General features: G+C 42.4%; 1 protein-coding gene across 2 annotated transcripts in view; it reads left to right on the top strand.

The window, feature by feature from the left end:
- CNKSR2 (connector enhancer of kinase suppressor of Ras 2) overlaps positions 1-17,480 on the top strand; it is a 1,783,347-nt gene that overhangs the window by 1,061,327 nt on the left and 704,540 nt on the right. For both annotated transcript variants that reach the window (XM_086934554.1, XM_086934553.1), the window contains one exon: positions 13,835-13,968. In XM_086934554.1, the coding sequence (XP_086790680.1) occupies positions 13,835-13,968 (134 nt within the window). The remainder of the gene's footprint in view (positions 1-13,834; positions 13,969-17,480) is intronic.

The following is a 17,480-nucleotide window of genomic DNA, read 5'->3' as shown; positions in this document are numbered from 1 at the left end:
ACCAGGAAAGGCACCTTTCATATGACATGGAGCGATAAGTATGTTGGTTATTTTCTTTGGAATTTGATGAGGAATATGACCACCTGTGTTAGTAAATATGGCACAGAGGGTTCCTTCACATAGAGTTTTGAGGTAAAGCTGGGAGTGATATAGAGCTGTATCCTTGCCCCTGTTTTATGCTTTATGTAACACATTGGTTCTTAAACCTTAGGCTTCTACAGACTTGCCCCCACTTAGTCATTATTGGAATTCAGAGACACCTCCACTGAATCATTAATACAATATGGGAAACCCTCCCTAAGCATTTCTGATGATTTGAACCACAAAACAATGCACACATATATGGAAACAAGCATTTAGTAAACAAATACGCAAACAATTTAATATTTTATTTAATTCAAAAACAGATATATTAGAAAAAAAAGTGTATTTACTGGGAAGGTAGGAGCTTTCGTAAATTCGATTGAGGCCACCCATCAACCATTCTATATTCTGTCTTATGCACTTGCAATGCTCCCACAAATCAATCTGACGATACCAACTCGATTTTTCGCCTCCATATTATTATTATTATTTTTATTATATTTATTTTTGTAGAGCGCACAGCTACCCTAAGGTTTCCCGGCGCTGAGGATGAAAATGAGCGAAATAAAAAAGAGGGGAATAATGAGCTATTGAGAGCAGAGTTATTGGTTGAACAACCATGTTTTTAGGTTCTTACGAAATTGAAGATAACAGTCGTTCGTGCGAAGCTGAATTGGGAGGGAGTTCCATAGGGAGGGGGCCAGATAGGAAAAAGAGCGACCACCCTGTCTAACTCGATTGATCCTGGGTATCTGGAACTTGTGTTGGGTCGAGGAACGTAGGATTCTTGGAGGGACGTATTGATGGACAAAAGAGCTCAAATAGGCAGGGGCCTTGCCAGCCTTGATTCTATGCATGAAACATAGAGCTTTAAATTTTGCTCGTTGTTCGATACGGAGCCAATGGAGACTCTGAAGACCAGATGAAGTTGGGGATTTTTTTGGTAGCATGCATATCAGCCTCACTGCTTCGTTTTGCACTGTTTGCAGTTTCTTAGTGACCTCTTTACATGCCCCCAGATATAAGATGTTGCCACAGTCCAGTCTAGATGTAATTAGAGCTTGGACTACGGTTTTTAGTGTATTCTGGGGGAGCATCCACCTGATTTTCTTGAGCCACTTGAGTATGGTGAAACAAGTGGCTGCCACTCTGACCGCTTGTTGTTTCATGGACAGGTGTTCATCAAAGATGATGCCCAAGTTGCGAGCGGTTTTGGAGGGGGTGGGTGTAGGTCCCATCTGAGGAGGCCAATGTTGTGGGCCCCATAGGGTAGTGTGTTTTCCAAACAGAAGTAGTTCAGTCTTTCCTCCATTGAGTTTTAGTTTGTTCTCAAACATCCAATTGGCAATGTTGTTAAGGCCCGAATGGAGGGAGGACGGGTTGGAGTGTGCATTCGCCAAAAGTGAATAGACAATCTGGGTGTCGTCAGCGTATGAGTAGATCGTCAACCCAGATTTTTCGGCTAAGGTGGCAAGGGGACTGATGTATAAGTTAAATAGTATGGGGCTGAGTATTGAGCCCTGGGGAACCCCAAATAGTGAATTGTGAGGTTTGGAAGAGGATGTGGAGGAGAAGACTTGAAAAGTTCTATCGGAGAGGAAACTTTTTAGCCATGCCAGGGCCGGTCCAGTAATGCCACAGGTTTGCAAGGTGTTAAGGAGGATGGTATGGGAGACCGTGTCAAATGCGGCACTTAGGTCGAGTAAGATGAGTGCCACGGTCTCCCCATCATCAACTTGCCGGCGTATAGTTTCGGAAACCCCAAGTAGGGTAGATTCCGTTGAAAAACCTGCCCTGAATCCCGACTGGGATGTGTGAAGGAGGTGATTGGTTTCTGTGAAGTGGGTGAGTTGGGTGACAATATGTTTCTCCAAGATTTTGGAGAATAAGGGTAGCAGCGAAATTGGACGGAAATTAGAAGGGTCGTTTGGATCTGCTGTGGCTTTCTTCAGAAGAGGTGAGACCATGGCATGTTTCCATGCCTTAGGGACTTTGGCCTCTCTTAAAGAGAAATTCAGGAGCTCTAAGATGAGCGTAAGGGAGGGGGTGTCAAGTGAAGGGAGGATTTGGGGGGGAAAGGGGTCAAGGGGAGAGCCAGATTTAATAGTTTTTATGATTTTGTGCAATGAAGACAGGTTGAGGGGCTCCCAGTTTGCTAGATGCTGAGGGGGGACCGAAAGTCCTAAGGAAGGGTGTGTACTAGCATTTTCACAGTTGGATATGCTTACTAGGGAATTTGGGAGTGATGGGGAAGAGGTTGAATCTTTGAACTCTTCATATATTTTGTCAATTTTGTTTATGAAGAATTCAGCCAGAGCATTGCACTGTGCAGAGTCCAGGGAGGGTGCTTTCGGTTGGCAGGAGGAGCCAGAGAGTTCCCGGACTATTTTGAAAAGTGCTTTGGGCCGATTTTGAGCATTCTCAATGGTTGTTTTGGCAAATTCAGCTCTAGCTGATGCACAATTAGCATGATATTTCAAAAGGGCTGCTTTATATAATGATTTTTGTGCAGGGTCATAGTGGACACGCCATCTGCGCTCTAGATTTTTGCAGGCCATTTTTTCAAGTCTAAGTGCATCTGTATACCAGGGGGCCGGGGGATGAAGTGGAATTTGTTTTTTATTTTTCTGTGAGAGGCATATGTTGATGGCAGAGCTGAGCCAGTTGTGAATGGTTGTAGCTTCCTCTATGTTTGTTATATTTGTGAGGGGCCTGGTGTCGTTAAGATGCGTATTCAGTTTGGTAGTGTCCAGCTTTTTCCAGTTCCTTAATATCCTAGGCTCGGATGGAGCTTTATGAAAGATGGCCGGTCGCGGCACTTCTATTGTAAATTCCACTAGGTAGTGGTCAGACCAGGGGATAGGTGTCGGTGGTTTACAAACAATGTTGTCTTGGTTGAAGAAAATTGGATCAAGAAGGTTGCCCGCCTTATGGGTCGGACCCGCGTTGTGGAGGGTGAGGTTTAGGGCAGATAGATCTGCTATAAAATTAGTACTGGTGTGACTAGAGGTGTCATTTGGATGGATGTTTAAGTCACCGACTATCAGAAAGTTAGTTGCATCTAACAGAAACGGTGCAATGAGTTCCGGAAAAGAGGCTGCCCAAGTGCTGGCTGTGCCAGGAGCTCGATATATTAAAGCACCAGATAACGTGAAGTTTGGAGATAACAAGAGCTTAAAGGATCCGGCTTCACAGTTAGGGATGTCAAGATCTATCCATTGACATGTCCTTAACATTTACAGATCATTGAATACAATTCTGTTTTACATTATGCTTCTTTATTTATGTACACATGGTTAATCTGTTAATATTGTTTAATTCTCTAAGCAGTTGTGAATGTCTGAATAGCTGTCACAGACTTTCAGGGGTGCCTGGACCACAGGTTAAGAACCACTGATGTAAACCATCGAAAAACCCATCTGTTGAGAGATGGCAGGGTTGTGCAGTGAGCAGGCACTTGAGATATACACGTGCTTCTCTATCCAGATCATGTAGTATTGTTAGTAAGAACACCTTCAGCTTCAATTGACTCCTTGATTCTTTTGCAGATTTCATGAATTCTCTTGACCTTTATACCAACATTTATAAAGCCTATGTCCTAGTAGCTGGTCTGAGATCAACTAAGTCCAGAAATCAGTAAGTATAAAGCAACAAGATTAAAAGGGTAACGAGTTTCTTATAGTTGGGAGTCCAATGCGATGACAATGGGACATGGTCACCACTTCTGTCTGGCAAAAACCATTCATTAGTCAGGTCTGTTGCCTCTGACTTTGATTTTACGACAAGACTGGGTAGTAAGCATTAAATAAACAGATATGCTAGGCTAGATGTGCCTCTGCAGCAGCATTTGATTGTGATATGTGGGGCTATGTGGACACTACATAATTATATATTGTTAAGAACGCTTTTTAGAAACACCTATTATCATTGCCCCTGAGTGTTCCCTCTTATATTGTCCACAAAGAGCTAGTTCTGGATTCTTATATCAGATACATTTGCCTGTTGTCACTTGCTTAGTTGGATTTTAAATTGGACTAATCAGACAACTGCAGGATTTTTTATCACTAGATGAGGCAGGTAGGATTCTTCGGTTAAACTATCTTGAGACTACTTTTATGACCTGGGGGCATCCCGAAATATTCTGTCAGTATGATCGTAAAATTGATTTGACCTAGACAAAACGGACAATAATTCTTTCACGTATCAACGGAATATTATCCAATATCTCGAACTAAACAAGCCCACTGTGCATGCACAAGAATCCGTCACAACCATTGCTGATTGACCCTTATCCTATTTTTGTTACTAACTTGAATGACAGATTCCTCTTAAACTTGAACAAATGAAATCTAGCACATTGTCGACTGACTTTTCTGAAAGGGTAGAATTAGGTTATAAATGTGTGCCCATTTGGATATAATTTGTTTTTTTACCAAGATTCAATGCACTGTGTCATGCTCTTAAAGTTTTATTTTGTATTTCTTACATTTGCTGTAAGGAATGGAATTTTATTGAGGTCAGATCTTTTTATAAATGCTAACCACTGAGCAAAGTTGGGATTCCATTGCCCATTTTTTAGCAGGTACGTTGAGAAAAAAGGTGGTTAGTGATTGTTTAAATGCTTTTAATTATTTGGGACATTAGTTCTTTTATTGTTATAGTGGTATTTATTGGTTAGCATAGCATTCTTTTTGTTGTGTCAAGATCTTCCAAAACAAGAAAACAATTGTTAGAGGTTTCTTTAATAATGGGGAATTGTTTGAAAAATCTGATTGCTGACAACTGATGTTTGATGTTTGAAACATGTCCCAAGAGCAGTGTATCTGCTCAACAGACATCCTGAACTTGTGGACTTTTTCTCACCTTCAGCTTTAGCCTTGCCCCCACCGAATATTCTCTTCATCTAGCACTGCACAGTATTCTTCCAGTTTGGTTTTGCTAACCCTGGACATGAATTCAGGTGATCCTGCAATACTGCTGCTGCAAATGACAGCAGATGCTTACTATGAAAGAGCCAATCAGAAGCATTACTACATGTGTTTTTAAACTGGTATTAATTTATTTGATTCACGAGGCAAATGGATTGTGGTTTTTTGTTACGAAATGGCCTCGTCAGTATGTAAGCAGCTTTGAAATATACATTTTGTGGGATGGATCTAAGGATGACCTATTGCACTGGGAAATTTATAGAGATTGCTGTTTTACTTTTATTCAAATTTGTTTTATTAATATTTTATATTTAACATAAAGGCAGGAAACGTGCGTTTTTAGTTTCTAATAATATTTATTAGGGACCGAAGGTCTGCATGCTTGTTTATGTTTTCCATTGTGATTGTTTGGTAAGATTTTAATTATCGCCAATACAGATTTTACTCTGCTCATTGGTGGACTGTCTGTCGCCCATTAACAGCGCCTAGATCCAATTGTATCACACCACATAGACTTTTTCATTGTTTCCAATTGGACAGTTTTGTGTGCGCTACAACCATTGATCTCTATATATGATTTTTTTCTGTCATTTTTCTCCTTAAATAGTTCTATTTTTCTAAGTTGGAGTGGACATTGTAAACTTCTATTTAATTAGTATACTATTGTTTTCATTTCGAAGCACTTTTACATTTCTCGTGGTAAAGTCTTGCTGCTTGCGCCATGCCACAAGCAGGGCCGGACTGGCCATAACGGGCACCGGGCATGCCCCCGGTGCTCCGCGTGGGTGGGGCCAGTTTTAGGCCCCTGGGGGCCGTTTTTGCAGCATAGCTGCAAAATTGTCCCTGTAACAAAATCGGCAGAAAACGGGCCCTGGCAAAGAGCTCGACCGCACCCCCAACCCCTCCTTGGGGGAGGGGCGGGAGCACTTTGCCAGGGCCGGTTTTGGTTCCCAGTCCGGCCCTGGCCACAAGGGGCAAGCGTGGTATAACTCGGAAAAATTAGCTTTCAATTTAGTAGTTAGATTGTTTGGGCTTTGTGGGAGCTCATACATATCTCGCAATAGGCTTTGTGTGTCTCCCTCTCATTGTTTAAAATTGCAGCTTCTAATAATAACCCAGGAAAATGAGGATAACATGAAGGCTAGTCTAAAACTTGAAACTCACAGAATCACCTGTGCAATAATAGAAATATGTGCATTTTTAATTAAGCTTACAGTTGCTAAAGACAAAGACAATACAGGACTGTAAGGAAAATAAAAGCACTTCTCAAGTCTAAAAGATACACAAAGTTGTGTGTCTACTTTTAGCCATGTAAAGCTCCTTCCAAGACCAGCTGAGAAATATGACAGGGTTACTGAAAGCAGATTTCATGTATAAATATTTCAAATCAGCGGTGTGCACAATTACATCTGGGCTTCTGAAAAGGGTACCTCCTAGACGATAAATTCTCAATCTTTTTAGTAGAATTTAAATTTTGAAAAGTGGTCCTGTTGGGGTCAGAGCAAAGCTAGGTTATTTTTAAATTTGAAATCTAAAAAATAAGAAAAAAGATACCATCTTAAGTTAAGTACCTGGCTCGTGTGTATTATTAGTTAAGTTAAGTTCAGTACCTGGCTCATGTGTATTATTTTGATTAATAAAAAGGTGGGTTGATACCTAAAGTAGGACCTAAAGTAGGACATGGGAAACATTAGTTATGTTGAAGATTACATTACAATAAGGACTGTTCATAAGTTGAACTTTTAGTGGGAGAATGTTGTAGCTCCTTTCTACTGAAAAAAATCAGAATGTATGGTCTAGGAGTTACCCTTTCCAGAAACCCATTAGAGATTCCTGCCTCCTTAGTCTACAACTGAATCACTCCCCATTAGGAGACCAGCAATTAAATCCAAGAAGCTGCATTGGAATTAATCCCTAATGATCAGTATTGATTAAATGTGGAGCCATAGGAAAGAGTTTTTCTCTGAATGAATTGCAAACTTTTTCAGTAGATACTCTGAATGCAATGCGGATCACTTCAGAACCCCTCTGACCACATATCAGAATAAAGCCAGTCACCTGTTCCTTTCTACTTCTAGCAGTTCATAGCACATATTGCCTTGATGTCCCACCACAGACAAAATCCCCACTTCAGCCTTTTCTTTGCCACCCTGTAATTCACAATATAGTATCTACAGCAGAAAACTTGTTATTTAACAAGTAAATTACTGAAGAGTATGCAGACTCCCATGGCTGATTGTTTGGAAGTTACAAGAGAATATATTGCTAATTAGAAACATAGAGAATGTTTGGAAGATATGAGGGAATGAGTAAGACAAAGTGTTATTATTTTTATGATCAAGGTTGTCTTCTGATAAGGAATGGGGCAGAGAGGAGACTGCGAGTGCAGTCACAACCCAGTGATCTGTTCAGAAAAACCTCAAAGTAAGTGGTAATTGATTCTCAAAGGGCAAGGTCCTCCCTTGGGACACCCTACCCTTTTTGGATGATGGTGTCTGTAGCCACACGGGGAATATTCAGTGATCCCAGAGACAACTGTCAGCTTCACGTAATGGAAAACCTTTTTTAAAACCATTACTGGGTCCTTTAAGAAACATTGAGGGCCCGATGTAGGTAGCCAAATACCGGTCGGTAACGGCCGAAATTCGGTTTCGAGATGTATGTGCAAAAAAAGTGTCCGAATCGGTAAAAACCAGTCGTTAAAATACCAATTCGGTATGTCATGAATCAGAATATACCGAATTCATATTTACCGAGTCGGTAAATAAGAAATGGGTATTTTCCGAATCGGAATATACCGAATTCTTATTTACCGAATCAGTAAATCAGAAATGGTAAAAATGGCATATCGAGATGTAGGAAACCCAAAAAATACTGAATACCATGAAAATCGGTATTTAAGAGTCTGTAATTACCACGGAATGAAAGCAGGTGGAAACCAGGTGCAGGATATAAAAGAAGGCCCCAAAATGCAACAGTGCAACCACAATGGCGGCTTTCTACATAATGACAAGGCGGCTACTAATACAGGCAGCAGGAGAGAGGGTCTGGCTAAGGGAGGAGCAGGTGTATAGGCAGAGGATCATCCTATTCCAACTGACTGAACCAGAGATCCTGCAACGGTGCAGGCTACACCCCAGACCCATCCTGGACTTGATCAGGGACCTCCACCCATATCTGGAACACCCAACCCCAAGAGCACACACCATCGCACCCCATGTGCAGGTGCTGTGCTGCCTACACCTTCTTGCTTCTGGGAGCTACCAGAATGTGATTCCTGTGGTAGGTGGGGTGTCCCAGAGCTGCCTGTCACGTTTCTTCAGGAAATTCCTTGACGCCATGATGCAGAGGATGGGACACTACATTGAGTTCCCTGACACACTTGCTGAACTAGCAAAGACTAAAACCAATTTCTACCAACTTGCAAACTTCCCACACATCATAGGCTGTATTGATGGCACGCACATCCCACTATGCCCACCTGCAGCAACAAAACACATTTATAGAACCCGGAAGTCTACGCATTCTATCAATGTGCAGGTGATCTGCAACGCTGCCAACATCATTACCGACATTGTTGCCAAATTTCCAGGGAGTACCCACGACTCCTACATCTTCCATAACAGTGGGATATACACACGCCTTGTTGCTGGTGATTTCGGGGATGGATACCTGCTAGGTAAATAACTGTGAGACACCCTGATAGTCAATGCAGAAGGATCAATCATGAGTATGTGACTAATCATTATTTCATTTTCCACCCAGGTGACAGTGCATATGCCCTGCGTTCATTTGTCCTCACCCCCTACCTGAATCCATCCACCAGGAGTGAAAGGCGTTACAATGTGGCACACAGAACAACACGTTGCATGGTGGAACGCACTTTTAGACTGCTTAAAAGCAGATTTTGCTGCCTCCTTAAGAGTGGAGGTGCACGGCAGTACACGCCAATGATCTGTTGCAAAATTATTGCGACCTGCGCCATGCTGCACAATCTTTCCACCAAGGAGGGCACAGAGGTATAAATCACATATCATGAGGACATAGATGATGGGACAGAACAAGCCGATCACTATGCAGCAGGAGCAGCGCCAGCAACAGATGGCAGACTGAGACATGCAGAAATCACAACCAGATATTTCTAATAGAGTGAGGAGACACAGGCATGTTTAGTTCCTGAAGCACTCAGTTTAATATGCACTACTGCACTTCACATATACCAGACCACATGAATCAAACAACATCCGCATTTCACACTGGGTGGCCAAAGTTCACATCACTGTGACCTGTCCTGTGTTCAGGATTATTTGTTAATGCCAGCGCTTACGCAATATGGTGTGGGAGCTATGGGGCAGGGGTTCAACTTGCGTAGTGGTGCCAGGGTCTTCTGCATGGAGCCTGCTGCTCCGACAAACGTCCTGTACAGGCGTGCTGGATCCACTCCTGCTTGTGGACTCCTCTGTGTCCTGACACACGTGTTACCAGCAGTGGCTGTCTGCTGTGTCAGCAGTACCTCCATAGCAGAGGTCACTCTCCCCATCCTCCTGGACAAGTCACTGCAGCAGTGCACAATGTCAGTCTGCATGTTCACGGACCGGCGGCATAGTAGGGTGGTTGCAGTTGCCAGAGGGTTGATGGCGTTATTCTGCTGCTTAAGTACGTGCCTATTCCTGCGCCTTTCTGTCTGGTCACAGAGGGAACCCATGCGCACACCCATTTCCCTCACCCCCTCTGCCATGGACTCCATTCCTTTTGCCATGGACTCCATTCCTAGGGCCATGGAGCATATCCCCCGATCAATGTTTGACATCCTGCTGTTCAGGATGCGCACCTGTCTGTGCACTGCCATAATCCCTTTGGCCTGCGTGCGCTGGATCTTCACCATAGTGGTTTCCAAACCAGCAAAGACCCCCTGCATTTCCTGCCCCTCGTCTCGCTCACGTGCCCTACGACCACGGACACTTGCACGCACAGATCCTGATGACCCCTGTTGCCCTGCGTTGCCAGCCAGTGGTGGAGTGCTGTGTGTGTGAACCTCCACCTCTTCTTCATCAGAGCTTTCTAGGATCTTGAGTGGTGGAACATCCTGCCTCCTTGGCCTCAATGCACAGAGGACCCTGAGCTTGGTGTTGTGGCACCTGCAGGTGCTGCCGGAGTCTGTGTCCCAAACAGCAGGGGTGACAGTGGCTGTGCTGTGGTGTCTTCCTCCAATGATGTGGGTGCCTGCGCTGTGGAAGTGTCCTCAGGGACAGTGCTGGGTCCTGATGTGTCTGAAGGCGTCTCCCTCGCAGCCGTTGCTGGTGCACTCGCCTCCCCTCCCTGCGCTGCACTGCGCGATGACTCTCCTGTGGGCAGACATGGACAATGATCACCTGTGTGTCTTCATTAAACACATTTCTATCACACAATTTCCTACGCCTCAACTGCTTGTGTATGGGGAGTGTGGCATGGCATGCTGAATTCTGTGTTGGCTGCTTTGATGTATGTTCCTATGACTACGACTACCATGATGCATTGGTGGTGAGTACTGACATGTGTTCTGGATTGTGATTCAGTCACCCACATTGGGGAAGGGGCCAGGGAATGGCTGGGGATTCATGTCCATACATCTTACCTTTCTTTCTTGCAGCTCTGGCTGAGCTGTCAGCATCCCCAATCTCGTGAATGCATTCCGGCTCCATGGTGGATTCCACCAGCTGCTCCAGTTCAATGAGGCTTGGTGCATGGCTCTTCCCTCCACCTGTGGCTGAGGATTCTTTCCTCTGGGTTGCAATCTTCTTTTTGGTGGTGATCCTCAGATCATACCACCTTTTTTTGATATCTTCAATTTCCCGAATAATGCTGCACTACCTCCTCCACCAGCACCTGGAGCTCAGTTGTGCTGAATGTTAGCTTCCTTTTTCTATCACCTCCATCCTTCTGGCCTTCCTGGGACTCCATGGTGATGCTCTGCTGGGCTCAGTGCAGCCTGCTCCTCTGTCTTCCCTCCAGCTCTCCAAACAGTTCTGTAGCTCTGCACCTGCATGGGTGTGGTCACCTCCAGGTACTGGGGTGTGGTACTTGCATCTGATTGGTTGATTTCTCAGTTGCTTTGTTGTGGGGTGGGGTGGGTGTCCCTGATTGGTTAACTGGCTCACATGTCTTCTATTCGAATTTTCGTGATCGGATTTTACTGATTCGGTAATCTCCGAATCGGTAATTTCCGATTCGGTATCTCCCATTCATTCCTATGGGCCTGGAGGCCCATAGGGTTGAATGGGTGATACCGAATCGGATATTACCGATTCGGAGATTACCGAATCGGTATTTACCGAGTGTGGATTCCGATTGTTACCGAGTCTGTATTTTTTACCGATTTTTTAGCTACATTCATTTTTCCGATTCATGAATACCGATTCGGTATGAATCGGTATTTAAGAACCGGAAAAATGAAATTACCTACATCGGGCCCTGACTGCTTTAAAAAAAAGAAAAGTTGCCCATTTGGGAAAACAAACACAAGGATGGTGGTCTGCTGTTCCTTGCAGGCCACTATTCCTGTTTTTGCAGCCAATCAGAGGAGGTTGCAACAAGTGACCTGCTGATTAATATTTATTAGACAGGTTGCTCTGTGACACAGTGACTGAAGATGTTGTGATGGAACCTTGGTGCATAGGCAGCATGGCAAAATTTAAGACTGATAATAAAATGTAATTGCACAATTTTTCGGCACTTCTTGAGACCAGTACTTTAGTAAAGCTGGCTCTTAGAGACCTGTAGGGATGCATTGTGGTTCACCGGAGTGTCATGGCGATAAGGAGAGTTATGGTGATGAAAAAGAAATTGAGGGGACATTAGAATACTAAGGAAGTGGATCGGAAAGTGGGGGACTTTGGGGGTAGGCAAAAGTGCCACTGACAAGACATGGGGATTGAATTGGAATATCAGGGGGCTGTTGACAAGACACAAGGTGTTGATGAGAAACTATTGGCATTTGGGCTTATCAGTGAGTGGATAAGGATAAATAGAAAACTAGAATGGAGACAAGGAAGTGGGGCAAAAGTGATTTAAATGATTATTGCCTAGATATACAGTAATGTCTAAATTTACATTGATCAAAAATAGTGTGATCCTCCTATGCTGTAGTCCTCTGACTGTGAAAGCAATGGAGAAATGTTAGACTAAGCCACAAGGAGCATCTTAGCACCAGGCTGGAGACACTGGTACAGTACAAGCAGTTACGTTCCAGGGGCTCTAAGACACTCTCATAGCACTGTTGCGATCCTCTTTTATTCTCTTGGCATAAAGCATGAAGTAGGCATACACTCCATTGGCTTTAATGACCCCTTCCTTGCCACTGTCCCCACCTTGTCACTAGGCAGGCAGACAGCATGGAACCGACACAACGCCAAGCACTCTGCTATCAAAAGTGATAGCACTGCCCCATCACCAGCTTGGCAGACAAGTTGGAGTTCACAGCTTCATTTTCTCCCCCACAGTACTGTCTGGACCAGCCACTGTTTAGACAAGGAACATTGCATATATGCACACTATGGGTCACTGTAGAGCCCACCCAAAACAGCACCTGCACCCATGAACCCAGTCACTAGCTTGACTGCAGTTTACATATTTACATTGGTTGTGGAATGGGTGAAAAGGCTCCAAATGGAATCTGAGTGTGTAGTTTGTGGACTTAGTGGTCACCAAGGGAGTGGTAGACAAGGAGCAAAAAATAGCTGAGGCAAATGATGGCTGGGCGAGAGAAAGGCACCCCACCTGTGATACTTGCACTGTGCAATGATGTCATAGTATAATGCCAACAGAGGTGAAAGCATCATGGCCAAAGCAATGTGTTATTTTCAGCTTTATGAGGTACTATGTTTTTACATTTTTTGTGTAATTTTGATGTGATATCAGGATTGTGATAATATTTTAATATATTTTACTGTATTGTATGAGATGTCTCTATGCCAAATGTTTTCAGAAAAATATTTTTTCTGAAATTTTAAACACTTTTTTTTTCCTACTGTGAAGGAGAATACCGTCTGATTTTTTAATAAAAGATTGTAAATGTTACATTTTAGTTTGGGAACTATATTTACCTAATACCCCATTGGATACGCTGAGTGAATGCGGAGAGATCAAGATAGAGTAGAGTGAGTACAATTATTCATGAGTTAGTCCAGGGATATTACTTTGACTTTGATTGTCTGCAGTACCCTGTTCCCTGGAACACGTGGGGTCTTCTCTCTTCCCTTTACCTAGCATTGCAAGATGCCAAAAGCCATTAACATACAGGGCCATCATGTGTTTCTATTGTAGTTTATGGACACATCACCATCCATGCATTGCAAAAGAAGCTCTTCCTAGGCAAATTAAATCCCCTAATGAATTAAATGTATAGCTGTGAAGGTGGGATAATCCATTGTTTTTGAATGATAGTTAAAACAGCCAAAGACTATAATGTTGTCTGACAAAAACTCTGATTGACCCTGACAAGAACCAAACCAATACTGAAGGGGCTGATCGGCTACCCTTTCCCATATAGGATTGGTACAAGCTCTGAGAAACAATGAAAGCAATTGCTAGACTGACCGGAAGAGAGGACTGGTTAATACATTGCATTCAAATACATTTTATTTATTTTCTTTTTGAGACATAATATTTTTAAATTTATTCTTTGTAACGTGTGTGATGGTTGCATTTACTATCGCTCCTCCAACATAAAAAAGACACATGGTAACAATGTAATGCATGTTATGTGCACATTAAGTTATCTTTGAATTATGAATGTTATAGATTTTATGCAAAGAATTTCCTAACATATGTTTCTATTTTATCAGCCGCTAGTACCTAGAAGCCCCACCAGCAGCACTGCCACTCCATCCAGCACAATCAGCACGCCGTCCAAAAGGGACAGTTCTGCACTTCAGGATCTCTACATCCCGCCACCTCCTTCAGAGCCTTACACCCCGAGGTATGATGCCTCTGACTAATAACTGGGGTGTGTTGTACTGTATTGAATAAGTAGACAATTATTGGTTAACGTTTTCTCTTCTAAAAATATATGTATATATATATATGTGTGTTTGTGTGTGTGTATGCTACTTTTCTTTTTTACTGTTCTTTTTTATGACAATATATATTGTGAGTATGAGTGTGTTCACTAGAAAATGCTTTATTAAAGGGAAAAATGGAAGTTATGTTGTTAAGAAAATCAATGTGAGCCTAGGCCCACATTTAGACCCTGGAGGAGAGACTGCCATCTCAATATCTGCCACCCTGGTAGACAGCCCTAAAAAATGTTTGGTGGATGCCACTATCAGTTTTCTTAGCCATTTACCAGACTTTTATCATTTTTGTTTTACAAAAACAAACTCCCAAAGGGGCGATTTATTCTTGGAAAACAAAAACGAATCACCCATATACCCTAAAACCATTTTCCCGGTCAGTGGGGATCATTTTCTTTAAGCCCCCTCACCATGAGGTTTTCCTCTGTTGTAAAAGACAGAAAATAAACCCCATCATACCATCTACTCTACGTAAAGTCAGGATATCAAAGGTAGCTTTCTGTCTACTGAGCCAATGGGGGCTCAACTGATGGTCCATTCTCTCTAAGAGGGGTAGGTGGACTATGAATTGGGCAGACAGGGTACTCAGTTGTGTTTGCGATAGAGAACCCTGTCCACCAAACTTTGAATCAAGACCATTGTTCCCCTCCGATCCTATGCTCATGACATCATACATGCTGCCAGCAGATGATATCACATATGTTCCTATTGATAATGTAATTGAAGCTGTTATATGGTGCTCACCACCATCTGCTTCCAGAATATGGAGGAAATAGCAAAAGTACATGTACTGTGTTTTCCAAGGAAAGAATATCGAGCATTGGAAAGCTTCTCAAAAGTAGTCTTGGACTCCTCTATAAAGTCTAAAAAAAATTACATAGATTTACTTTAAACTTAGATCTTAGTCCACAGGAATTAATTTATATGTAGTTCTGTGAATCTGACACTTAGTGTTTTTAAGTAGGTTTCTTTCTAACACATTCCCTAACAAGCAAACCTCACTGCTTAAATTACTGTACAGCTTTAGGTTCCATTTCAAAGGATATGTCTGCCTACCTATTCACAGAAAGTTCAGGGGCAGAGGAAGGTCCATATTTGACAGGTACAGAATTTGACTGCCACAAAGTAAATCTTTTAAGCAAACCTGCCTGTGTGTCCTTTGTTTCACGCTGCCTGCATTTGGTAAAAGGGCAAAACAGGAGAAATGAAGGCTACTGATTCTAGTTAACAAGGACAAATTTGGCAATAAATACTTCCTCATCTCTTCTGGACTTAAACTACAAACTGATTAGAGAGATTTGCTTAGCTAACTTTAGCTGGTTGTATATCCCTAGATTTAAGAACAATGTGATAGTTTGCAAATACATTTCCATTTAGGTTGCTCAAACCTGGCCCTTTCGGCTTTTCTCATGAGATAAGGAACTAAGGGCCCGATGTAGGTAGCCCTTTACCGATCGGAATTGGCCGAAAATACCGATTTTCGGCCGTTTCCGATCGGTAAAGGGCTATCGAGATGTAGGGGCACATTTTCGGTAATTTTACCGAATCGTTATCATTACCGAATCGGTAAATTTACCGATTCGGTAATATTTACCGATTCGGTAATATTTACCGATTTGGTAATGATAACGATTCGGTAAAATTACCGAAAATGCAATGTAGGTAGCCAATGTTCCATCAGCACATGGCTTACAGAATCGGTATTTTACCATGGAATACAAATCCATGGTAAAATACCGATTCCTGTGTACATGCACATCTGTGCATGTACACATGTGCCATGTGACAGACAGACGTGCCCTTAGGGCATGTCTGTGTGCCACATTGCACACATGCCCGTTTTGGGGGTGCTAGAGGGTGTCAAAGTGACACCCCCTGCACCCTTGTGAATTCTTTAATTACCGATTCGGTAAATACCGAATCGGTAATGCCTAATCATTCCTATGGGCTTCAAAGCCCATAGCAATGAATGGGCATTACCGATTCGGTATTTACCGAATCGGTAATTAAAGAATTGTTAAGGATTCGGTAACGAATCCAGATGTTGGGACCTACATCCCATTTACCGATTTTGAAAAACCGAATCGGTAAAATTCCGTATTTCAAAATCGGTAAATGGGATTTACCTACATCGGGCCATAGGTATTCCCAGGATCCATTACAAGGCCCCATTACAAGAAGGCTCTAGAATTCACTCAGTTGCAAGCAAGGACTATGATACTTATTTGTGGGCAACAAAATGTCCTCTTTCAAATAAACCATTAAAAAGAGCCAGTGGACAGTGAAGATTCAGGGAAACATCAAAACAAGTTCCTGAGAGCAAGCTAAAAGATGTATGCCAAATCATCAGTAAAAGTTAGATTCAGGTACTATCTACAATCACCTAAAAACAGAATAGTTCAACATAGTGACACAATGTCAGTGAACTGAAAATCCAGGTCTTAACTATAGTGTGCCATTTGTTTTTAAAATGACTAGAAGCTGTTGATGTAGCCACTTAAGGGGTGCTCAATATTCAAGTGAGCATTTGGAAGAACAGCGTCTCTAACCTGCACAGGATCAGACATGATAATACCCATGACAAGACAGAGACATTGACCCAATTCCCAAAGGTAAACGTACACTTTTGTATAAATGTACTCTTTTTTGGTATTTACAAACAAACTATTTATTAGTAACTCTATGACTATGGATACACCAAAGTTGGGGAAAGGATTTCTGCACATAAAAGAAATTGACAGGCCTATCTTTTTATGTGGAGAGTTGAATGCCCCAACTGTGGAGTCTCCTTAGTGGTAAAGATACTATTAAATTGTTTGTGAATACCAGAAAAGAGTAACTTGCCCAAAAGAGTAAGTTTACCTTTGTGAATCAAGCCCATTGTTTCGGGGTGGAGAGAATAACCTGTAGTGTAGTTCCTATTTTCCCAATAGGCTCTGCGCATTGGAATAACATAAACGATAGTGTAGACGTAGGATTGAGGTAAACTAGGTCTCTATTGAATATGTTAGACTTAATTTAGGTTTGCCAGCTAACTCAGAGGTCACTAGAAACTTTCTTGAATGAACAGGGAGGAGTGAACTTTCCTGATTAGACAAGAAGGGATTCAGCTTCTGACAGCCGCATAAACACGACAACTTTGCTCCCCCAGAATAAGGAGTATATCTCCAGAGTCGTGTGAAAACGATAGACAGCTATTTCACTCAGTCAATTGTGCATACTTAGTTTCACCAGAGTGCAGAGAAATAGAGGGACGGACGTTTTCAATAAAAGGTGTTATTTAATTGAGCAGTCTTCTTTCTCATGCAAGAGAAATGAATTGCCACAATTGCAATACTTGTTATAAAGTAAAGTACGTACAGTAAAAGGAGTATTATGAAATAATACTGTAAAAGCATTGATATGGTTTCTGAGCCAT

The sequence above is a fragment of the Lissotriton vulgaris genome, chromosome 8 (genome assembly GCF_964263255.1).
Source record: "Lissotriton vulgaris chromosome 8, aLisVul1.2, whole genome shotgun sequence".
NCBI lineage: Eukaryota > Metazoa > Chordata > Amphibia > Caudata > Salamandridae > Lissotriton > Lissotriton vulgaris.
The sequence above is the reverse complement of the archived record's forward strand: the minus strand, read 5'-3'. Positions and strand labels throughout refer to the sequence as shown.